The sequence below is a fragment of the Pholcus phalangioides genome, unplaced genomic scaffold (genome assembly GCF_987345545.1).
Source record: "Pholcus phalangioides strain wild (caught in Gottingen) unplaced genomic scaffold, Ppha-v1.0 ptg000008l_1, whole genome shotgun sequence".
NCBI classification, from domain to species: Eukaryota; Metazoa; Arthropoda; class Arachnida; order Araneae; family Pholcidae; genus Pholcus; species Pholcus phalangioides.
Window position 1 is genome coordinate 28,011,732 of NW_028301601.1, and position 26,363 is coordinate 28,038,094.

Genomic DNA, 26,363 nt, shown 5'->3' on the forward strand with positions numbered 1-26,363 from the left:
CTAAACTTCCGTTGTTTTTTGTGTTTCCGGGGTTTGAATATTCCGGGAAAATTCCAGAAATACATTTTCCTCTCTTCTGAATTGTAAGTTTATTATTGACTTTATAGTTTCAAGTTTTTCTAAGATAAATCTTATCATTATTTTCTTAATTCTTCCAATTATTTTTTCATCAATTTCATTGATTATAAAACAATCTTAATCGAATTATTTCATAAACTAAAAAAAAATCACGATTGAAATTTCATTGCGGAAATCGATCATGTGAATTCAAAATTTTAATGAGACTTCATTCTCAATAACCTAAAAAAATAAATAAATTTTGATTTGAGAAAATATTTGAAAATGGAACTCTTATTCAAAATTTTCAACTAGAAATTTAATTTTCCAGACCTAAGTTTATTATATAGTTTATATTATAATAGATGTTTATTTCTTCTGAGAAATTTCTATGATGAAATTTAACTCGTGAAATTTTTTCATTTATCAGATGGAAATAACAAGTAGAATTTATTAATATTATATTAAAATTCATTTATACATAAATTACGCATTTAAATTTTTTCATTGTGTATTAAAATTTTCAGAATTAACTACAATAAGCAGTATAACTTTAATTTTGTTTCAAAAGTAACATTTAAATTGTTACAATTTTGATATATACCTGGCGATATACTCGTACATCTGGTTTTTGATATACACCTTGTGACTGCGAAAGAAATTTCATTGAAACACATTCACACACAATCTCGAATAACAATGATTTTCAGAACTGTTACATGAGTAACAATAGAGTGAAAGTTTTCTAGACAACAATGATCATTATAAACCACGGTAAAAGCATCTTCAAAATTTTCAATTTATAGAACCTTCTACGCATCTAGTTCATCGTGAATTCACATCTGTTGTTAGTTAGTTCATTTTATTGTGGAAAAGATAGATAAATTTGAATTTCGATTATTTAATAAAATAACTAACACAATAATCTCTATCTTAAAAAATTTGTATAATTATATAATAATTCTTGTTATAACTCACGCATGAATTTAACGAAATTTTAATTCAATCACCAATTTTCTATTAGTTGATTTAAAAAGAAATTATAAGAGAAGAGCAAACTTTTTTTTTTACGCAAACTAAAAATGTTTTACCATTTTATTCAAATGAAAATTGAATTCGAATCAGTTTCACGAATTTCTCGAATAAGCTGATGTTTTGACAATTTGATTCAAGTCAAATATGCTTACGCATATGGGACAGGGTTGCGGTGCCTTTTTTAGCGAAGGGACCTGAAATTTCCGTGGCAAGGTGCCATTATTTTGTCACCATCTTGATAGATGTGGGATATGATGGGAAATCGTGCAGATTTCGGTTGCTCAATGTGAGAGTCGTCGCACCTCTGATGTAGGCATTTCATTTGATTTCATACCGTGCACCGCCCAGGCTCTATCGACCATTGTCAATTTTAGCCATTGTTCCGGATGAGGGGCTGGGCCGTGTCGGGTGATTTATTATGCATATAAAATGCATTACATGAATATAGACACATTATTAAAAAAAAGGTATATACAGATTTAATTACTTCTAATTATACAAAATTTATATTGATGAGCTCTTATGATGTCTTTGTATCTCTATTGCACCCTTTGTTGTTCTCTGTGGCCAGGCGCCAGGTCATGAACCACGTTTTCCCTCGTTGGCTTGTTGAATCGGGTGAGCCATCCAACGTGGCGAGGCCAGGTCCTGGACCACGCAACTTCCCTCCTAGGCTTGTTGGCTCGGGTGTTCTTTGCTCAAGTGATCTGGAGATATGAAGCGGGTCACTTGTGTGTGATCTTGAACTGTGCCATGGGCCACTTGATTGATGCAGAACGCAGGTCTCTTAAGTTACCTAAGTTATCTGTAGGTGTGCCACTTGGTTAACTTTCACAAAATTAGGGTTTGAGGTCGCGTGTCACAACATATTACTCCGAGGGCCACATTATGCCCGCGGGTCATAAGTTGAGCATGTATGCCTTACGCAACGTTTACATACGTATGACTGAAATCTGCATTAATCGTAATTCATGAATGCAATTTGTACAGGGTATTTAATTGAATTAGTTATTTTTAGAAATGTCCTCTTTTTTTGTACCAGTAATGGTAAAATTGATGAATTACCTAGATTTGCAAACATGGCAGAGAAGACATCATCACATATTCGATCACGTTGAAGTTCATTTGCATGAAAATATTCATATAGTATAATCCTCTTTATCTTCAAATATCAGTATCTTCAAGCAGATATTATAATTTTCGAAACAAGTTTTAGGATTCTATAATTTTTGAAAAAAAGAGGAAAAAGTCATTTGACATTTTGAGGGACATTCAATCTACTTTATGCTAGTTTTTTACTACCGCCCAAGCAAAATTTCTTAGAAGATGAATTCAAATTATAGTCATAACGTGAATTTGGGCTTCCCAATTAGAGCATTTCATGAACTGCGTTCGAGAGTTTTTTTCAATTGTCTATTATTTGAAATAAACGTGTAAGTCTAAAAAGTGGCTTCAAACACAAATTTTTCAGCTTGAGGGATGTATTCTTTATAAAACCGATTTTGCGGGCCGTAATTTACCCGGAATAAATTTAATACCGACGGAAATTTCTTCTTTAGGCCGTATAACAGCAAAACTACGTTTTTAAGAATTCATTGTGAACGAAAAGTATTAATAGGAAATTTTGACGTGATAATAAATTATTTTAAATAATTATGTCAACAACTTATGTTAAAATGATAAAATCGAACTAATTTTGAATATGTTTTTAGTTTTAACTTTTTATTGTTAATTTTTATGATGCATAAATTTATGATCAAAAATTACATTTGATTTCACGTCTGATATTGTGAAATAAATAATTATTCTTTTAAATGCTTTACCGTACAAGTTTTCAAATTGGCTGGATTTTGTATGTCATTGCACGACAACTACCTCGCAAAACACCAACTCCGGCCATATCCCCATATTGCAATTCACTGCCGTTAACGAGTTGGGCTGGAAATGAAGGCGCCATCTATCGGTGATCGTCTCGAGTTCGTTAGGGAGAATATCTTGTACTGTATTCTTCTCCCCGGTTCGCACCAAGGACCAGACGGCAACGTTGGTAGACAAGCATCTTACAATCACGCCACTTAGGCGCGAAATGAAACTGCATCGAACCCGGGGCGCCTGCGTGGTAGGCGAGCATTCCACCACTACACCACCGCTGTATATATATAACATTGCAATTTAATTTCAAGATTTAGAGAATTGTTATTAATTTTATAAAGCTTTTGTTTATGTCAAAAAAAAAGTTGTCTTTTAAGTTCTACACGGATAAAATTAGTTGTCAAAGCAGCTGACGTGTCATTGCGTCGTATGACCTTTAGGAAAATGCTATCAAACGCGTAATGCATTTTCACTGCTCCGTGGAGTGGAAATTTTCAATTTATAGTCAATAATTGAAATTTTGATGACATGATAAGTTTCAAGCTGCGAATTTCGCTTTTGATAACGTTATTAGGATTAAAATGTGGCAAATTGAGGTATAAATCACGTTTGTCTGATGTTTCAGGCACAAAAAACGGGAAATTTAAAAAGTAAATTATGTTCAGACATCGGAGAAGATAATTTCTTTTATCTTCGATCAATTTGTTTTGGGAGAACGGACAGTTAATAATTTCTCGATTATTTCTGTTTTCTATTTTCGAATTATCGGAAAGTTTTTCTATGTCCTAGAGTTAGTCGTAAATAATCCGTCTAAGCAAGTTTGGACCTGGGGTACAATGAGGTCCTTCCCTCTTTACAAGCTCTGTAAAAAATGTCGTTCAAAGGGAACAAAATTGATGGCGAACTGCTTGTAAAACGAAATATTAAAGCTAGATACAAAATATTCAATTATAAATAGAAAATATCCATATTCATTTGATGGAACTGGTTCAAGGTCCCTATGCATTTCTAAAAAATAGGAAAGTATCTTAGCTATATGCTATATCTATGAAAAAGGCTTCTTTCGCGCTTCAAGGGGAGTGCCCCATGAAACACGTAGGACACTACCAATTCCACGGCACCCTAGGTAGTCGTGCACTATTTCGGTTACACTGTTATATAGGTTGTATTTTTCATTCTGTACTCAGAACCCCTGAGAACCTCGTTGGTCAATTACCAAATGACCCATAGACCAACGCTGTGTTATGACCACTCGTTATTTTTTAATTTTTATTTATGCTTCATTATGATATACGTTCTTCAGGACTCTTAGGAACCTCTTGCAGTGGTTGTTGAAACATCTCTGGAGCCACCTTAGGGACTTGCCTTTGAGTTAAGAACCTCTGTATACCTTTGAGTAAAGAACCTCTGTATACCTTTGAGTTAAGAACCTCTGTATACCTTTGAGTTAAGAACCTCTGTTTATCGCAGCTGGTTGAGATACGAACGAAGTGATTTCAAAGAACCAGGGTAGTTTTGCGGAAGTCGCAGACAGGAGAAGACCATGCCCCAACAGTAACTGTTTTTGTTCTTACTGGTTGGCCAAATAGTGAGTCTTGTGGGTTTTTTTGGCCCACCAGTGAGCATATCAAACTAATAGTTGGAAGGACGAGTAAAACGAAATCCTATATTTATATATGCTACTGTCAAAGCACGAAACGCGGAAAAATCGCTAAGTGGTCGGTGATCCCCGGCCAAAGTTCGATGTCCTGATGTAAGAAGGTCCTGTAGGCTCCGAATCCATTTTTTTCATCGTCAACGTGTGATACATGGCTATACTATATATATAATACAGTTGAATCCCGTTATAACGAGACCGTGGGAATCACTTCGTTAAAACGAAATTTCGTTATAAAGGAATTCCAGGTTACCTAGCATTGTTCCTATGTAAACTTATTTGGGGGATTAGAAAAGTGTTCGTTAAAACGAGATTTTCGCTATAACGGTATTCGTTAAAGCGTGATTCGACTGTAGTAGCTGTAGTGGATAAGTTCCACGTGACGAGAAGGAAAAAAAAATAGAAATTTGAGAGTAAAAACTATAAAAATAATCATATAGGCATTTAGTTTTTGCAGTCGAATTTTGAAAAAAAAGAAGGTTACAGCATGACCCTGAATCATGTCTTTTGTTATCCAGCTTTGGCCAGGGATCTCCTGCCACTTCGCAAACTAGATGGCAACACTCCGGAATTTTGGCCGATTCAATTTACAACATATTTGGCCAATTCGCGAAATGACCAATTACTGCCAAACTTTGACAGTAATGTCCTTGGGATGGTGATCGTTTTCACGTCAAATGTTTCAAACTATGCTGGTGTTGTTTATACATAATATTTGTACAATATGAAGGGAGATTATAATTAAAGTTCCCATGTATTGTGAGTAGTTTTTCCTCAAAAACTGCTCACCCGAATACAGCTGAATTTTTTAACATATCTTCATGAGTTCATGGGAGAGAGATTTATGAAATTAAAAAAAAAAGTTAAATTTTCGACTACCAGGTGCAAAAGTGACACTTTTTCATTGCATTTTACATTTCCCCATGGTCCCTGTAGTGTATATACAAAGTTTCAAAGAAATACGTCGATCAGAACGTGCGTTACGTAGGGCTGAATAGTTTCAGTATACTGACACACTGCTCAGACCAATGTAGTACATGGAGGAATGAATGAATTGAAAAATGTGATTTTATAACCTCCTAAACTGTAGTGTCCGTCAGTATGCTGACACTCCTCAGACTTATGTAGCGCCCGTTCTGGTAGACGTATTGCATTGAAACTTATATACGCTGTATGATCCATGGGAGAAAAGGAAATTCAATAAAATGCGCGATTTTTTCACCTTGTGGCCGAAAATCAAACTATTTTTTTAATATCATATATGTCTCTTTTCCTTGGTCTCATTAAGATATTCTGAAAATTTGGCTGCATTCGGATAGGCAGTTTCTGAGAAAAACTACTCCGCGGACGGGAACTTTAATTATAATCACTAGAGCCCGGAAGTTTGGACACTAAAAATTGAAATAGGCAGGCAAAAAGACACTTAAATTTCTGAAATAGGCACTAAAAAAAGGCATTTATAATTTTTAGAAGGCAGAAAAAATAACTAAAAACAAAGATATTAAGGGTCCAAAAACTAACAGAAAAATTGGTTGCACTTAATCCGTCTATTGTTTTAATTATAGATTATAATAAGTGCATTATTATCCAAGTTAAATTGATTTCAAGCCCAAAAAATAAAATGTTATTAGACCCTCAGGATTAGACCTATTCCATGGCCGCCATAACCAGACACGGGGCCGGTAGAGAAAATGATCTGTGGGGCTCCTTTTCAAGTTGTGAATAATTTTCGTTTATTTGGTTGTATTATTTGGAATTATACTTTCTACAGTTGAAACATGGCTATTTTCTATTTTTGTATTTAAAAAAAAATTATTTATTATTTTTTTTTAAATATTACCACGTATTTTAGAGTCCTTCAAGCGCAGGGTCCTGTGTGGCCGCATCTATCACACACCCACGATTGCGAGCTGGTCAATTTAATCGAATACTAAATTCCATGTTAAAATATAAGGTCAAAAAATAAACCTCAGAGAGCATATCTAGATCTTCTTTTCATTGTCATTCTTTGTAGCAAACGTTTCACGGGGAGAAATCGGAATGAAGTTGAGCTTGATTGCAGTGGTATGAAATGGCTACAAACGGTAGCAAGCATCGGTGGTTCAGTGGTAGAATGCTCGCCTGCCACGCGGGCGGCCCGGGTTCGATTCCCGGCCGATGCAGCTTAACTTTTTTTTTTTTAAATTTTCATTTGCATTATTTTTCCGAGTTACAAAATATAAAAAACATTCTTTTGGTGTTCAATGCCTTTCTCCTTTCAAATAAAATTTATAACTTTCCGGTTTTTCAAGTGCAGTGCAGAGCTGTTGCCCGAGAAGCCCGGGGCATGTAAAAATTCCGACCATGTACTTTTCTTTTACCACATGCCCGACGCACGCATATGAAACCCCCCTCCCCAAAAAAAAACTAATTTTAATTTGAAAAAAATGCAATAAAATTTCGTTTTCTAATTTTTTTATCGATGATGATACAAGTGTTCTTACACACACATGAGTGAAATTCACACGGAAATGCTTTCTTTGGTAGCTATTATACAAATCCGTAGTCAATGTATTTTGAACTGTTTTTTAGGCGGTCTTGATATTTAACAGCCCATAGTGTGCCCCAGAGCACTGTCTGCTCCTACCCCCGCCTTGTGTGAGGCATGACGTCAATTCATGACCTCTTGGGGACAGTCATCGGTCAGCTATACATAACGCAATCTAATGGCTGAGAGAGACACATTATGTGAAGTACGTGAAGAAACAAAAATTTCTTATGTTCCTCTGCTTTTCCAACACGGACTGCGTTCATCTGAAACAAAATCGTTCACGTCTAACGCCATCCGGTCAAAGCAAAGTTTTTTGGTTGAATTTTTCTAAGTCTTTTTGGTCACGAGGTTCAACACATGGCACCACCGATCATGACACATCAGCAGTGCCGTCTTAATGCATGGGCTCACCCGGGCACGGCCAGGGGACCTCACAAAAATGAGAAGTGATTGAAATTTTCGAGAATTTTCCAGGTAGGGCCTCAAAAACATCACTTGGCCCAGGGGCTCATGAGGCTCTTAAGACGGCCCTGCACATCAGATCACTTATTTGAGTGTAAATGGAGCTGGAAGGGGAGAGAGCGTTTTCTGATGATTATTAATACTGAAAGTTTTGGAAATAAAAAAACAAAAATGCACAAAAAGTATCCAAGTTTTACCGATTATGGCCTCTGAAATTTCCTAATGAACTTAAAATTATGTTAAAATAGACATTTACGGGCACAAAAATTTCAAAAATAGGCATTTTCGCCAAAAAAAAAGTGAAAATAGGCAAAGAAAGGCATTTATGGCATTTTGTCTGAACACTTCCGGGCTCTAATAATCACCCTATATCTTTTCTTTTGACGTTGGAATGAGTTGCTTTTATTTGTGAAACACGTATACGAAATGAAACCCATAATCTAGTGTTTTTATGATCGTGTTTCTGCAGCAGCTGTTTTAACATCGTGACGATGTCCTACCACTTATTAATGCCAACAGTAAAATAAACTCCAGTAACTCGCCAATAACCTGTTTCGTCCTTTCAAAAGGTCGGTTCTCAAGCTCAAAAAACCATAGCTTTGAAAAAAAGATAAGTAAAATATAAGGTCAATAAACCTCAGAGCATACCTGGATCTTCTTTTCATTGTCATTCTTTGTAGTAAACGTTTCACGGGGAGAAATCGAAATGAAGTTGAGCTTGATTGCAGTGGTATGAAATGGCTACAAACACTAGCAAGCATCGGTGGTTCAGTGGTAGAATGCTCGCCTGCCACGCGGGCGGCCCGGGTTCGATTCCCGGCCGATGCAGCTTCATTTTTTTTTTAAATTTTCATATGTATTATTTTTCCGAGTTATTAAACGGAACGGAATGAAAAAAAAAATTATTTTCGCATTAAAATGTTTTTCTCCTTTCAAATGAAGTTTATAACTTTCCAGTTTTGAAAGTGTGAGCTGTTGCCCGAGATGCCCGGGGCATGTGGGCAGTTTCAGTGGTTTCGGCTCGGCATGATTTTTCTATATAATCTTTGAAACCTCTTTTGACGAATCAGTCACTACATGTTATTTTATATACAGGATGGGCAAAAAGTCCGTAGAAACTTTAAAAATTCATAAAATTCGGAAAAATAACCGAAATGAAAAACGGTTTGCGCAGGGCTAGCATCGCTGGGTCAAGGGAATTTTTTAAAGACGGGGGGGGGGGGGGGAGAGAACTAAAAAAAAAACAGACGTACACAAGTCAAAGAAAAGATACGCAAATAATGAACAGAATGCCTCCAAATCGTTTATTACTATAGTATGTATTCCACATGACCACCACCACAGGGGATAGCACATTGCAGGCGAGTCACAAATCCAGTAAACGGCAGAGTGCAGCAGGTCTACATACACGGTTTACAACGGTGTGGATTAGGAGCGCAAGTTCTTATAACCGTCTCATTTGCATATTTCCACTGAAGTCACTCGTACAAGCTCCACCTATCGGCAGTTTTTCAGTTATTTTATCGGCCGAAGAGATTTGTTTTACCCATTTTCATGAAACAAATCCTTGGCGATATAGCAAGTATTTACTAAAAAAAAAGTATTAAGAATAAGTTTTAGATTCTTGTTGCCTTTTTTTATTATGATTGAAAATTTCATTGCCTCTAAAGTTAAAATAAGACACAAACAAGTACCACGAAAACTAGGACGTTTCTTTGAAAACATATGTTGGACATTCCGCTGTATAATGTGGGTGAACGTAACATGATAAACATTTGACTGATTAAATTATTCTATATCTTGCAAGCTACATGTACACTTTCCTATTGGCTCGAGAAGCTGAAAACGCAAGATTTATTCTGTAGACGCCTTTATTTTTGGTATCAAAGCAGGTTAGTAGTCAGCCAGCCCTTGTGATGCGAAATATGGAACACTCTTCATATTAAAAATATTTTCCAGTCAATAGCTGTTTTAAAGCAACCATTGCCGATGTTAAAGCCTTATATTATTTGAAAAATTAAGTTTCTTAGTGTAGATTGCGCCACAGATATACAACATCTTTCCCAAACCTTTTATTTCGGATTCAGAAATTTGATGTTTTGCATTTTGACATGCTTGTTTGCAGCTAGTTGCTAGGCACAATGGACTGCAATCTTTAAATATCACCTGTATCCCGAGCGTGTATTCTTATTTGAAATGTGGCAAATTCATGTTTCGTAAATAGTTATAAACATGGATGTGCTGCGTAGCATTTTATGTGTAATGCCGAGTTTTTCATGATGCATTACCATCTGTGAGTGGAAAAAAAATTGTGAACTATTTTTTTACTTTTCTAATTTATCAAAAAAAAAAACCGTCTACGCCATACATGCTCAGTCCCCTGCCCGTGGGGCAAATATGGCCCTTGGAGTCATCTGATGTGGGCCGTAACCTCAAACCTGATTTTGTAAAAATGAACTAAGCGGTATGTAAACCACATCATTTAATTGACTCGCGGTATATGTACAGGAATAGCGTGCCTGCCGCACACTTCCGTGATATGGAAGTGTGCCGTGGAATAAATTTTATTAGCGCCGTGGATGTGAATTTCAATTTATATTTTTGAAAATTTACAAAAAAATTAAGTTTTAAAGATGTGTTAAGCTCATACTGACATATGACACCATATGCAGTTAAAACTATGTTTACAAAAATGGAAATACATTTTTGGGCAAAAAGTCCGAAGGAACTTAAAACCGGATAATAGTACGTGGCGCTGGTACGAGCGACTTCGGTGGAAATATGCAAATGAATTATAGGAACTTGCGCTCCTAATCCACATCTAGTTCACCATTCTAAACCGTGTATGTGGACCTGTTGCACTCTGTCGTTGCAGGATTTGTGACTCGCCTGCAATGTGTTACCCTGTGGTGGTTGTACACATACTGCTGTAATAAACGATTTGCGTATCTTTTCTTTGACTTGTGTACGTCAGCACAACCTATCGGCTGGTTTTTTCTTTGCTGTCTTAAAAAAATTCCCGTGACCTAGCGATGCTAACCCTGCAAACCGTTTCTTATTTCGGTTATTTTCCTGGTTTTATGAATGTCTTTTTTTATGAATTTTTAAAGTTTCTACGGACTTTTTGCCCACCCTGTATATAACAGCAATGGTTAAATAGTATTTTCAATGATATTTCTTCTGCAGTTTTCACTATGTTAAAAGGTCTGAAACCTCTTCAAACAATCTGCGTCATCACATCTAATCTCACATAAAGTATTGTGAAAGTCAGGGAAGTGACTTGATCGCGAAACAAATGGAGATTTAGGCCTTGGAAAAAATCGATTATCTTTGAACAGAAACAAACACGCAACCGAGCGTTGTTCGAATGAAAGCTTTGAATATAAAAAAAAACGAGCAAAAAATACGTGGATCAATGTTTTAGTTATTTGACGGGGAATGCCAAACAAATGCCGTATAACAAGTACCGCTACTCCTGAAAAGAATCCATCATCATCTATCTCGGTTCGTGGACCTTCAAGCAGAAAACTGAAAGAGAGATCCAACTTCAAAAAAAACTAATTCCCGTAAGGTAGCAAGAGGTTTCTTTCCCGCTGTTTCATCGCTGGGGCCTCGGTAAAGATAAATCTACAACAAAACCAATTTCGGACAATTTTGGTTTTTGTATTTCCGATTACAAACTTTTTTTTGATGAGTCTGAACTTCATCCCTTATTTCAAGAGCAAAAAATGTCCCACATTCGTATTCAATTCACGCTACTGATAATAACAGTCGAATCCCGTTTTAACGAATAATGTTACAGCGGAAATCTCATTTTATAACGAATACTTTTCTAATCCCCCTGATAAGTTTTCATAGGAACAATGAACAATGTAAAAAACCTAGAATTCCTTTATAACGAAGCGATTTCTCCGGATTTCGTTTATAATTTCGTTATAATTTCGGGTATCGACTGTAAATTTTCCGCTTTTTATTGCGATCAAGATATTTTAGAAATGGTACATTTCTGCATCTATAGCTGCCAAAAATTACGGTAATAAAATTTTTAATAGTGATAGACCTGAATTGTGGACGGAAGTTATTAAGCTGATTGTGAGTTTGACAAGTCTTTTAACCACTTAACGTTCAAGGTTTTGGTAAGAAATTTTTATTTTCTCTATTTGACAAACGGCGATAAATATGGCCACTTTGTCCTAACCTACTTTCTTAGAAAAACGAAGAAGGGGAAAATATACAAAGAAAACTTTCAATAGATAAGGTAGACGAGAATTTTTTTAGAGTCCACTTTTTAACCCTCACCCTACGTGCTTTCTTTTACTCTCACATGTATAAAAACATACATTATGAGTGGGAAAAAATCAGAAGTCAAAGGAGGTTAAGAAAAAGCAAGGGTTACTACAAAGTTTCGTGACGGTCAAGAGAGAGGAAAGGAAACAAAGAGAACGTGTTTGAATTTATTCCACTGGTGATTGGACGTAATATTACGCCCGTCATCATAAAAAGATTAACCCTTAGGCTACGGGATTAGTGGGAGAAATGTTTCTCTCAACAGGGCAGCATAAAATAATTACATTTTTTCAGTTGTCTTTTGTGAAAGATAGATGGCACTCTCAAACTCATACGCTGTAAATACAGTGAAACCTACTTAAGATATGGACTGTATGAGACGGAAACCTGTCTTTCACGGAATAAAAAAATAGTTCCTACACTGATTAATGCTTTTATGTGCACCTTTATAAAACGGAAACCTGTCTAAAATGGAATATTATTTCAGTCTCTTGGCATTCCTTTCCCCAAATTGTGAAGAATGCTTTTATGTGGCGTATCAGAGACGTGATAGGATAATATAAAAGTGGAAAGCTATCGGACTTGTTTTCATTTAAAGAAAAATTGCCAAAGTCGTCGCATATCGTGCGATGAAATCATTCGCGGCCATAGTCCATTCGAAAGCAATAAGAAAGGCTATAAAAGGCATTGCAATAGCTTCAAGCCGGTCGAAATCCAGTGCCTGATCTGTATTTATTCAACGTGTGTCCCGAAAGCCGAAAGGTCGTTGTAGTACGCAAAAAAAAGAAAAAAAAAAGAACTTGCATGAAATATTATAAATGATCCGAAGGGGAAAATTCCAATATAGGGTGTCCCGGAAGCTTAATTACAATTCCTACTCTCTTAGCAACACAAGAGGCATTAGCACGCAGGTGATTGGTTACTACGAGCAAGAAAGACAGCAAGACGTCACGGGGGCGGAGCTTTTGGCGAAACTGAGAATTTTGCCAAATAACATACTTAAGTTCGACGAATCAAGATGAGCAAAATTTCTATAATGTTGCTACGAAACTAGGAATTGTTTATACGCGTCCCGGAACTCCCCGCACTAACTCAGTACCTCCTAGAGGTTCTAACTTGGAGGAGACGTAGAGAACATCGTTAGGAATTATAATAACATAGGGAAGCATGGTCGGAAATGCAGCGGTAGCGCGGTACGTGACCTCACAAGGGCGCATGGTCCCCAGATTACCATTTATGTCCGCTTGATATTTTTTCTCTGGAGTGCCTTGAAGGCTATTGTTTACGAAACGCCAGTAGATTCAGACATGACCTTGGTGGTACGAATCACCATCGCTGCTGCTACGATCCACGAAATGCCCGGTATCTTTGGAAATGTTCAGCAATTCATGCCGCGTAGATGTCATGCATTGATGTAATTGAATTTATGCATGATTATGCATAATTGATGTAATGCATCAATGCCAATGGGCGAGATTTTGAACACCTCCGGTGATGCTTGTTATTATTATTGTACTTTTTGGATAAGAAAGCGATTTACACTGCTTTCTGTATTATGTCCTCACTGTGCCTTTGTCTCTATTTAACTTGAGGGTGGCATTTCCGACCATGATTTTCTATGTGCTTATGATTGCTAACGATGTTCTCTCCCTCCCCTCCAAGTTTCTACATGGAGTTCTGGGATACCCTGTAAATGCAGCTCGTAGACGGATCAGAAAAGCTATTTGATTCATAAAAAAGTTGTTAGGAAACCGCCTCTCACAAAGAAGCACTGAAGGGAGGTGGAGAAGAGACAAAGAAATGGCCCGAAATCATATATTTTTGGAGATCAATAGCTTCGTATCATATTTAGTGGTGCAAAAACATGAAGCTTACATGCCATACACCGATATGGTCTTCTTACTGATACTTTTGAAATTGGCCGTCTAATCTCTGATGCTTACAAGGACCCTCGAGAACAATTTCCTACCCATTAGAAAAGATTTAGGAGGACAAGCTGGACACTTCGACATTATAATCTGTTTATTCAAATATTAGCTGCCACAAAACAGATTTTTAATCGGAAAAATATATCGGTTTTAGATTGGCCAGCGATGCGTCTTGACTACAATGGATGTAAAAATGCTACAGGATTTATCCATCGGGAGATGTCAATGTTACTCTCCGTATTTTTCTGGTTGTTTTAAGAAAAGTGCATTAAATCTGAACCTTTAAGACGGAGTGTATCATCTCTATCGCCGAAAAAAATTTCCCGTATTTAAAATTTCGTAGTACTGTAACCGTATTTCTGTGTTGAATAACAGAAATAATTCTCGTAGTGATGGATTTGCTTTCTTTCACATACTTTCTACACGGAGAAGAAAGTTTAGCCGGAACCTTGAAAAGAAATCTCTAATTATCATTAAGTTTTTCTGTTATTTTTGTTAAAATCTATTTTTTCTTTATTCAACTAACATTCCTTCTTGTAACTAGCGAATTGCATTTAAAGACATCTTTCTTTTAGGTATTTACCATCATGACCTTTATTTCCTCTTCTTATATTTGTTTCGATTTTATTCAATCCCATTAGTGTCTGAAGAAGTTTCGAACTTTCTTCCCTAATCGAATCATCGAAGTTCATTCTTAAATTATGCACATTAGATTTTTATATACCTCAATGTTCCGTAATTCAACTAAAGAAAAACTTTTTACTTGAGGTTTTAGTCAAGCACAATAAAAATATTCATTTGCCACTTAATTTTTAAGAATATTTCTCCTATTTCAATTCACACATTAATTCTACTGCATATTTAAAAACCATGTAATTGGTGAATCGTTTAAGAATACCTGATTTATATATACTAATCATTTTCCGCAACCAGATAAATTCGTCTACGGGGACTCGAAGTGGTTTTGTCATCATTGGTTATTTGCCACAAGATCTATATATATAAAACTAGCTATAATACCCGGCGCTGTCCGGGTTTTCTTCAATGAGGCTTTTTTGGATCACGTGATATCTCCCTCTCTTTTTCTTGAGGGACATACAAACCGTGTCCAAGTTAACCAATATAGCGACCTGCGCGATTCATGAAATAAACAAATCTAGATTTACACAGAAACGTAGAAATGAATATATATTGTTCTTTTTTTAAGGGGCGCTAGGTATTTCGATTCCCCCCCCCCCTGAACTTCAAGTTATCCATCTGTCTGTTCCAGCTTCCAAAAATCCTTAGTTAAAGCTGTGGAATTTTTTCGATGCACTTTTCACGGGCTCATAACTAATTTTAAAATATCCTAACCCACATGAATTTATGCAAATAAATATCAAAAGAGACAATATGGAGACATTAATTTTCATACTTGAGAAGATATAAATGAAATCAATGATATTGCTCGAATATCCAACTCAAAAGTATAGGTTTGGCTAATTACTTCGTATTTAATCTCCTGGGCTTCGTATATCTCTAAGCGAACTGAATATTTCAAAAATCGAGAATTCAATACAATTTTTGAAATTATTGATGTGTGACGGAAAACCCACCAAATTTCCGCATCTCTACAGTAAAATCGACAATTTTAGCACTGATTTCTATGAGGATCACCCTTTTCCCTGGCTCTCAAAGCGATGCTGATGATGATTATGACGTCTATTCAAAAAGCCTCATTACTGAGAGTATATTGAAAATGTGGCAAACCATTATAAAGGCATAAACTATTATACATATACTAACAGGATTAAAGAAGTGACAAACCGTTGTAAAGGCACATAGACGTCTGAAACGCATTGCTAGGGAACCACGGTAACCAAAGTAAACGTTCGGAAAGTGATTGTTGAGGCCCAAAAACCATTGTTGCCGGACAGTTTTTTGCCCATTTGGGGCATTTGCCCTGGTCTGACGAAATTTTAAAGTAGCCTATCGTTCAAGTCGGGTCCCATTTGGTATATATGCAAAATTTGGCGATGATCGATCTAAAATTGTAGATTTGTATAGAGAACATACACACACAGACACACAGAAAATCAATCTTCTATATATATAAAATTGATTTTCTGTGTGTGTGTGTGTGTGTGTGTGTGTGTGTTCTCTATACAAATCTACAATTTTAGATCGATCGTCGCCAAATTTTGCATATATACCAAATGGGACCCGACTTGAACGATAGGCTACTTTAAAATTTCGTCAGACCAGGGCAAATGCCCCAAATGGGCAAAAAACTGTCCGGCAACAATGGTTTTTGGGCCTCAACAATCACTTTCCGAACGTTTACTTTGGTTACCGTGGTTCCCTAGCAATGCGTTTCAGACGTCTATGTGCCTTTACAACGGTTTGTCACTTCTTTAATCCTGTTAGTATATGTATAATAGTTTATGCCTTTATAATGGTTTGCCACATTTTCAATATACTCTCAGTAATGAGGCTTTTTGAATAGACGTCATAATCATCATCAGCATCGCTTTGAGAGCCAGGGAAAAGGGTGATCCTCATAGAAATCAGTGCTAAAATTGTCGATTTTACTGTAGAGATGCGGAAATTTGGTGGGTTTTCCGTCACACATCAATAATTTCAAAAATTGTATTGAATTCTCGATTTTTGAAATATTCAGTTCGCTTAGAGATATACGAAGCCCAGGAGATTAAATACGAAGTAATTAGCCAAACCTATACTTTTGAGTTGGATATTCGAGCAATATCATTGATTTCATTTATATCTTCTCAAGTATGAAAATTAATGTCTCCATATTGTCTCTTTTGATATTTATTTGCATAAATTCATGTGGGTTAGGATATTTTAAAATTAGTTATGAGCCCGTGAAAAGTGCATCGAAAAAATTCCACAGCTTTAACTAAGGATTTTTGGAAGCTGGAACAGACAGATGGATAACTTGAAGTTCAGGGGGGGGGGAATCGAAATACCTAGCGCCCCTTAAAAAAAGAACAATATATATTCATTTCTACGTTTCTGTGTAAATCTAGATTTGTTTATTTCATGAATCGCGCAGGTCGCTATATTGGTTAACTTGGACACGGTTTGTATGTCCCTCAAGAAAAAGAGAGGGAGATATCACGTGATCCAAAAAAGCCTCATTGAAGAAAACCCGGGCAGCGCCGGGTATTATAGCTAGTACTATTATAAAAAGGGAATAGTCTCATGTGTTGTCACTCTTAGAAGTGACTGAAGAAGTTTATATGGTTTTCAAGAAGGCAACTCCCACCGAACACCACTACCACAGTGGGCACACCAAGTCTCAGACAAAATATCTTGATGTTATTTTGGATGAAAAGCTCAGTTTCAAAGTTCACATTCATGAGGGGAAAGTTCGTGTCGCTAAGGCTGCAAGACTTCTAAACAGAGTCTGTTACACACTTAGCCTCAAAAACAAAACCATTATGTACAAGGCAGTCAGACCAATTATGTGCTATGCAGCACCATGCTTTTCTACAGCGAAACTCTTTTTCATCAAACAATTACAAGTACAACAAAATAAAATATTTCGGTGACATACTGAGCACAATGGAATATCAGAAATCTTGACATAATGAAGAATTTGAACATTGAAACCATGCATGGCTATTTAGTCAAACTATATAGAGGATATTTTGATAGGGCTGAAATATCAGAATATCCAGATTATCAGCACATAAGAGACATCTCCCCTTATCCTGCGGGAGAGATGTTGAGGTGTCTTTGACCTAAGAACATACTGGCCTGATATGAGTCAATGAAATGGCTTAGTTTTGTGAAAAGTGTAAATAGTTCTAATTCTCTCTTCATTGATTGGAGGCATAGTGTTGCATATATACTAAACGCTACTACCCATATTTATCGTATTTAATCTTGTATCCACATGTAATTATATATATTGTATTTAATCACGAAATTAATGAGAATGAACATATATATATATACTCTGTTGTAATCATTGGATGCAGGATTCCACAATTTTTTTGTAAATTTTTTGCTGAGATAATTGACAGTTAGATTTTGTAATTGCATATGAAATGCGTTCTTGAATTTTGATACTTCACCTACTTCGGACATAGCTCTACAAATTGCAAATTTCTGTGATAAGTAAGCCACAACTTATTGAATTCATATTTTCTAAAATGATCTTAACTAATTTGACATATACTGACTCTCTGAGTACCGCATAGGCTGTAAATTTTATTATCTTTTACTGACACACCTTTTATTCGTACACTCACACACCCAACTCTATCGCATACAAACAGTTTCTTAACTTCATCCAGCTCGTACGGAGCAGCATCGAACAGGGAAGCTTATGGGAGTCTTAAAGACTCGGTACGCCCTGATAAAATGTATCTACCTCAGTCAGTCAGTCTAATGATGCCCACGTGGGAAAAATTTTCAGCTTCTGATATGGAAGGAGCATTACCTTTCTTTTCCAGAACCAGAACGAAATAATCGAAGTTTTAAAAGACTATTTTACGGCAATTTATTACTTTGTTGAGCTCCTGTTTCAGTAAATTGCTCAAGAATTAGATCTCTTTGTTTCTGTTTCGAATTATCATTAGATTCCTTTTTAGCATTTTTCCTTTGCTTCAATCTCTTCTTTCGCTATGCAACTGCAATTCATTCTGGTAACTTGCTAACATTTTAGTAACTTTTAAAGACATCTTTCCTTTTTGGTATTTACCATCGCGATGTTTGTTTCGATTTCGTTTGGAATCCCATTCTTAACAGAAGACGTTTCAAAATTTTCTCCTCTAATTGATTCATCAAAGATTATCCATAAATTATGTACATTTAATTTTTCTATCCCAATTTTTCGTAATTATTTCATGGGGAAATTTTCTCAATTTTTTCGTCAGCATTTTATAAATATTTAAATTTCTTCACAGCGAGATTTTTGCGACTGAAATTATTTTAGAGAAATCAAGAGTTCAAAGTATTTTTTTTTCTTCAATGATTTGAAAATTCTGCCTCTGAAAATTTCTTTATGTTGTTGGTACTTTTTTACAGTTGTTCAAATAACAATGCATATATTATCAACAAATTAAGAAATCCGCCATAGAAGCCTGAATGGACACCAGAACTTTACCACTGGACTTATCCCATTCCCGAGATCTCTTCCAGCCCAGCTTCGTGGCAGAGTCCGGAACATAGAAGCCTATAAAATATATACGATATATTTTGTTTGGTCTAATCACAAATGCTCGTTAGTGCTCCTCGGAAGTGTTCATTGAAAAACTCTTGAAAACAAAGAGTTTTATATTATTAATACACCGTTTTTAGAGTGTTATTGTTATTATTGATGATTTTTACATGTACAGCCGAGTTTGGTTAATTCGAAGTCCAAAGTCACTGGAAAATAGTTTAAATCATTCAAAACATTCGAATTATCCAATAAGTTGTAACTTGATCATCAACATTTACATAGGATATAATAAATATCAATTATTAAAATTTCATTTCAATGATTTATAATTATAATGTAATTGATCTTAGCTGCTACATCATTCTACTGTTCTGGAATCGACATCAATGCAGAATTTCTTGACCATGTTCGAAGCCTGATTTACGGAAACAAATCATGATCATCCGTTACGAAACTATATCCCAAATTTTGCTTATCATGTTTATACTATCAAAGAAACATACTTTCTCTCACTAACGTCATACAAAAATCTCAACTTTCCGATACTTACCATACTCTTAATGACGACAAAAATTGTGTTACACCTTGGTCTATAGGCTGAAAAAGAATATTGCGTCTCGATGCACTCCAGTTGAACAATGTTAGAATGAGTATTAAATTATCAAGAAAAAAAATAGTAGAGAGAACCAAATTTTCACACAATTTTACGTCTAAAAATTTGTTGGATATCAACTTGATCGATAAAAGCAGTCTGACATCTTGTAGAATTTTTCCAAACTAAATTTGATCATAGAAAAATCATGATTTTTTTCCCTTCTAACGTCAAGTTATCCAAAAAAATTCGAAAAATGTTCGAATTGAACAAGAAATTTCAACATTTATATCCCAAAGGGAGTGCGAATTGTCAAAGATTCGAATTAAACAAGATCTACTGCATTATTATAACTTATTGTTATTATCCATTGATATTGGAGAATACTGTGTAAATTCAAATAGTCAAATCTTATGTTGCTATTAACTTTATGTGTCGCTGAATAGTTTTTTCTTTTACACCTCAGGTGCATGGCGAGTGCCGTGTACATCGGAATGTTGATCACTTATGTGATGGCAATGCTGTTCCTAGTACCTTCAGAGCTGAAGCCCTCCAATATGGCGCAGGCGACGGTGTTTCATCACCTTAAGAGAGGTCAAGGACCACTCGAATCGGAAGCGTTTTCAATCAAAGAGAGTTACGACAGCCAGTCACCTATGTATTACGGATACCATGCACGACGATCTGGTTCATCGAAAGGGCACCACCGAGCCGAAGATCGGATGTCGTCGACAACGTGGCGTAAAAAGAAATCTTTGTCTCTATTCACTAGGAGACACCACAATGTATTTCCGAGTCTTCTGTTTCTACCGAATGGCATGGACTTCTACAATTCCGTCATACGAGGAGACTTTGGTATGCCGAGGTTCGACAAACCACGTCCATTGAGATGGGGATGAACATTCATCTCCGATATTTTGTGTTTTGTGTTTCTTCAATTTTATCTGAGTTTGTGCTTCGCTGAAACGTTTTTAAAAAATGAATCTCTTTAATTCTCGCTTCAATCCCGTCTTCGGTTGCAAAGGGCAATAGCTTCATGTTAATTTTCCATTAACATTATTAAAATTACAAAAATACACTACAATATTGCATTAACCTTACATAACTAAACTTTAATCAGTGTTACTCAGTAACTAATCTGATCGGTAGTCTATTAGACCCGGATTACACTATAAAAGTTTCATAAAAGTTCTTTCATAAAACTTGAAAAATCCAACCAATAAGCATATTGGTTACATTGGAGCAAATGTAACTGATGATCTTATTGGGTGCGTTTTTCAACTTTTATAAAAGTACTTTTATCAAACGTTTACAGTTTAATGCCGACCTTAGACGAATGTTTAGTTATCTAGGGTTAAAAAGTACTGAAAAGAAACAACAGTTAGGATGCGTTATGTCAGTGTTTCTCAACCTTTCTGAATTCAAAGATCATTAAAATGTCGGAAATACAGTTCATTCCGCTTAATGTGATCACATCGGGATTTGAGGTTTCTGATTACAATAACCGAATGATAAGTACACCATTAAAAAAAAAAAAAATCTCTTTTGCAAGTACTGTGACCATACATTCTGTTTGGCAGAACGGGACAAAAATTGCAAAAGCAGCCCCTTACGTAGATGAATCACAGTCAATACACAGATCGATTACGACGGTATATGTGAAAATTTTTGCAACAAGAAGAAAGTGGGGAGAAAAATATTCTAGCCTCCTACGAAGTCTTGCAGGCTGATAACGGTAACTTACAGGAAAAAAAAAATTAGTCTGGGGTTACACCTTTGCTTCAAAATGCGAAGGAAAACATTCAACAGAAAAAAAATTGATAACAGTATCCAAAGTTCCGATAATAACAAAATAATTTTCTCCCACGTAATAACATTGGTCCGTTCCGGTCTATGCGAAAGTGACAACAATATTCAGATGATCACATTATTCGTGATACTTGTAAGCGACGTCGACTGTAAGAGTTACGTTCCGACTTGCTCGTTGACATACTATACGAAACATGAGTGCTGTACGGAACATGAGCGCTGTACGAGACATGACTACTATAGAAAGCGTGACCACTCTACACGAAACATGAACACTATATAAAATACTTCTTTATTTTGCTTTCTCGAATAATTACCGGAAAATGCCTTTTTTTTTTCAATGAAGATTGTTTTCATCCCTGATCTTCAATAGAATCGGGAATAAAGGTAATTTGCATGATTTTGAAAATTATGCCGTAATGAATATGACAACGAATATTCACACATTTCACATATTTGCTCAGATTTTCCATCCCCCTCCCCCACCCACAAAATGCATTTTAGCAGATTTGTTCTGTAGCGTTTTTTCCCTCACAGAGGGTAATTAATTTATAAACAGAATTTGGCGATTTCGTCAACATTTGGCAACATTTTTGACGAGAATTTACTATCCCATTTTTTCTCGTGTTTTTCTTTATCGACCTGGTAACCCTAATTACAAAGAAATAAAAAATCCAGCAAAGTATTTGATTGCTTCTTAATCATATCCCATCAAAAAAGTGATAAAAATGTCAACCTCGGTTGCAATGAAACTTCAGTTATAACGACAAAATTTTATTTTATTTTCGATATACTTTTTTCGAGTTTGACTGTTAATAGAAAATGAAATTGTTGTCTCCTTACGCAATAAATATCTATTTTCATCATGAACTCATTCAATATCTAAGTATTTATTTTCCAAAAAATTACAGAATTACATATTTTATATGGTTAATGGGTCTTGTAAGCCATATTTAGTTGAAAACATTTCCATGTATTCACATGGTTAAAAAAAAAAACCACTCTTTTAACGACAGAAGGTAGAGATAGTACATTATATTCATTGGCATAGATTATTATCATTTATTGACTTTTAAGCATTTGCTTTTTTTTAGAAATTGTGGTGATACAAAAATTTTGAGTGGCACGTAATTTTGATTAACCTGCTTTATTTATCGGAAACATTCCAACAACTCATAATGTTGAATGCCATTACTACTCATAATGCCATTGAATGATATCTCAAGTAAATTATGATTGAGATTTCCATTCCAGATCCGAGCATTTAATTTTTTTTAAATGTTAAAGATATTTTTACATATTTGATACACAAAAAATACATTGAAAACATAAACATCAGTAAATCTTTATTTTATTTTTAAATGTTAATTTTTTTTGGTGAAGAAATAATTAACTTCATTTAAATTTTTTCAGCCAAGATGATGCAGGGTAAATTCATCTTCGCATGCAATTTTTTCCAGAATTTTATATAAAAAATCACACTTTCTCCGGTGATACTTTCTTCTGGAAGCCATATATTAAAACCTCCTGAAAGTTCAACATTAAATGCCTCTGATGAAAGTCTCCACAATTCGTATACATTATATTTCTTACTCGAAATTCATATAATTCTTGAAGTCAGGGTTTAACCTCCTGAGATTAAAAAAAATTTCAAACAGTGAGAAAAAAAGCAACCCGTGTGCATGTCTGAAAGGGATACAGAAAGTTTTACATGGCTTTTTAAAGTTTGTCTGGAATGATACGTTTTCTGATGATAAAAACGATGATAATGCGTTTTTACAATCATAAAACGATAATGACAACGTATCTGATGATGTCTAAAATTCTCAAAATTAAACATTTCATAACTCAGTTAGAAAAGTATTTTTTGTTTATGATGTCAGTGCATGATATGCCTTTTTGAATGTATTGAATTTTCTTTGTATATGACTTAAATCAGCGTTTTTTCAACCTGTGGTTCCCAGATCCCTGTGGTTCCATGAATAGTTTGGAAGGCGTCCACGCGGTCATTTTCATTTACTACAATCGCATGAATTAGTCCCGTAAAATTTTAATTTTTTTCGTCAAGTTTTTGATATGCAAATTATGTATAAAAATACATTTTAAATTTTATGGGTCAAAATTTACCTTCGCTACTGAGGGTCCGCGGAGCTTTGACCTTCTCTACAGGGAGTCCACGACATCGAAAAGATTGGGAAACACTGACTTATAAGAACCAGGAGCCGTGTGGAAAATTAAATTTTTGATCTTATGAAAAATTTTCGGGTGTTTGGCTTTTTGTCGTCGGAGATAGTGTCCTACAGCATTCGAAATTTTTTGTGATTGTGGAAGTTTCCTTAATAAGAATTAGCTATTTAAAAGAAATTCGATAAGAATGTACTAAGAATTTTCTAAAATAATTAGCAATTGGACACCGATCAATAACAGTGGACACCCAGTATGCATAAATTTATGTACAAAAAATTCAAATTTATCAATTACTATACTATTACCTAATTTATAATTTTCTTAGATTTGGAAGCGATCTTGAACACTATACGAAACCACTCTTTACACTAGGTTTGCTTTTTCGTGCTGACGGGAGAAATTGGTATTTGATTGAATTTACGGATGATTAGCATCTAATTTAGCTGTGCTATTATTTTAAGGAGCTTCGAGTGAAAGCATGTCACATATCTTCGTTATCAGGTGTGGATTATGTAATCTTATATTGTTGCAAATAGAGTAGTTTACGAAAACCAGTGTAATTCGCTTTATTATGTGTGCATGTGTGTACGCGTTACAATTTTCGTTTTCAAATGTGTAATTTGATTTATCTAAATTATATATTGATTGTACTCATGTTAATTGATTGTATGCGTAAATTGTGATCGATCAGCAGAGAAGAAAATGTCAAAATTGTGTGAATAAATTTATTTGTTTATTTTGCATATAAGTAGTATTTATTTGTTTATTTTGCATATAAGTAGTATTTATTTGTTTATTTTGCATATAAGTAGTATTTATTTGTTTATAAGTATTATTTATTTGTTTTTCCAATTCTCGAGCCGTGAATAGATGAATCTAAGGTGGCCCAAACTTTATGGGACATACTGTCACGCCATCCCATCATAGGCATGAATTTGTTAACCAAAAAAAAAAAAATGCAAATTCATGCCTGTGACGGTATGACCACATATCAGTATATATCTTACTGCCAAAGCCCGAAATCAGGTGGATTATGAAATGACCGATCCAGTTGACATGAATAATGTCAGACTTTCCATCTTTGGCCGGCAGCGATATTCCGATTCCTTTGATCGTTAGGGTTTCTATAGTTGCCCATAATTATATGAATGGCCATAATTATTACCAAAAATACGCCAACTTGGCAATGACCTGGATGACTGGGATCGAAGAAAAAGGATATGTAAGAATCGATATATATATGGGGGCCCAATAAAAGTCCGAAATTTGGACATTGGCCGGGTCAACTGGGAAGGCCAGTTCGCGAAATGGCTGATTTCGGGATTTGACAGTAACATATGAAAAACTATCTTGTAATATTTGTGCCATCCCAACTTTCCCCCTAAAATGTCCCGTTTTTTTACAATGCTTATGTTCTATGAAGTTAATATTCATTTATCTTATATATTTTTCATGTAAAACTTTCTTTTTCTTTCGGGAATCGCATTTTAATCCACTGTGATTTGCAGCAAAGCTTCATTTTTAGCGATTGGCGATTTTTGCTTGATTTTAATGATAATTGTCTAGTTTACTCGCATTTGGCAACTTTTTTGAGCCAAACATAAGTATTTTTTTCTCGAGGATTATTTGGTCAGCGTACGTAAATCTGTATTTGCAATAGAACAAGCTAAAAATCTTCCTGTGGTGGCAAATGATGGATTGTTAGAAATTAAATTGTATAAAAGGTAACTTTAATATAGTAATAATTTATCTTGATACAGTCAAGTTCGGTTAGGACATACACATTTGGTGATTCGAGAAGTATATGTTAGAAGCGACGTCTTGGAATCGGCCGAATTAGCAGTTGCATATATGTGTTACTGCCGAAGTTGACCCAACCAATGTCCGAAATTCGTTCTTTCGCCAGGCTTTGGCCGGCCCTTATATGTCGATTCTTATACATTCCTATATACACTCATTGCCATAAAAATTTGCTCACCCAGAAGAAGTCGTCAAAATGAAATGAAATTTTACACATGTAAGTACTACGTTGATATAAGTGATTAGAAAATCCAAGAAAAAGGATCATTTATTACAGAAAAAAGTACAGATGAACAGAAGTTTTAGTACTCTGTTGGACCCCCTCTAGCGCGAATGCACGATGCGATACGAGCGGGCATTGAGACATACAAGTTCCGTATGATGTCCTGAGACATCTCGTTCCACAGTTGCTGTAAATGTGCCTCTAGTTCGACCAACCTCGCAGGGTGTCCAACTTGTCGTCCCAAATGATCCCAGATATGCTCGATTGGTGACAAATCTGGGGACAGAGCAAGCCAGGGAAGGGTGGTAATGTGGCGGAGGCAGTCTTGTGACATCCTTGCTGTGTGTGGCCTAGCATTGTCTTGTTGAAAAATGGCTCCTGGGAGCCCTGCCATGAGTGGCAACACATGTGGCTGAAGGATGTTATGGACGTACCGCTGGGCTGTCACTGTGTCATGGATCAATATTAGGGGTGACCGTGTATCGTAAGGAATAGCACCCCATACCATGACACCAGCTGTGGGAGCGGTGTGTCGCTGTAAAGCGAAGGCAGGATTGAAGCGTTCACCACGGGGCCTCCACCCACGAACACGATTGTCATCACTGCTCAAGTTGAATCTCGATTCGTCACTGAAGACGACCTGGTTCCATTCCGTTGCAGTCCAATCCCGCCGTGCTCGACACCACTCCAAACGGAGGCGTTGGTGGGTGGGTGTCATTGGCAGCACACGTAATGGGTGCCGCGATACCAG

General features: G+C 35.7%; 1 protein-coding gene and 2 non-coding genes across 3 annotated transcripts; all 3 read left to right on the plus strand.

The window, feature by feature from the left end:
* On the plus strand, positions 1-22,194 carry LOC149084147 (uncharacterized). The gene is made up of 2 exons (XM_089235451.1): positions 1-83; positions 20,060-22,194. The coding sequence occupies exon 2, from the start codon at positions 20,064-20,066 to the stop codon at positions 20,490-20,492; it is 429 nt and encodes a 142-aa protein (XP_089091577.1). The 5' UTR covers positions 1-83; positions 20,060-20,063; the 3' UTR covers positions 20,493-22,194.
* TRNAG-GCC (transfer RNA glycine (anticodon GCC)) lies at positions 6,713-6,783 on the plus strand. Its single transcript has one exon. It is a non-coding gene; the product is annotated as a tRNA-Gly (tRNA).
* On the plus strand, positions 8,371-8,441 carry TRNAG-GCC (transfer RNA glycine (anticodon GCC)). The gene has a single exon. It is a non-coding gene; the product is annotated as a tRNA-Gly (tRNA).
* Positions 22,195-26,363: the final 4,169 nt, after the last annotated feature.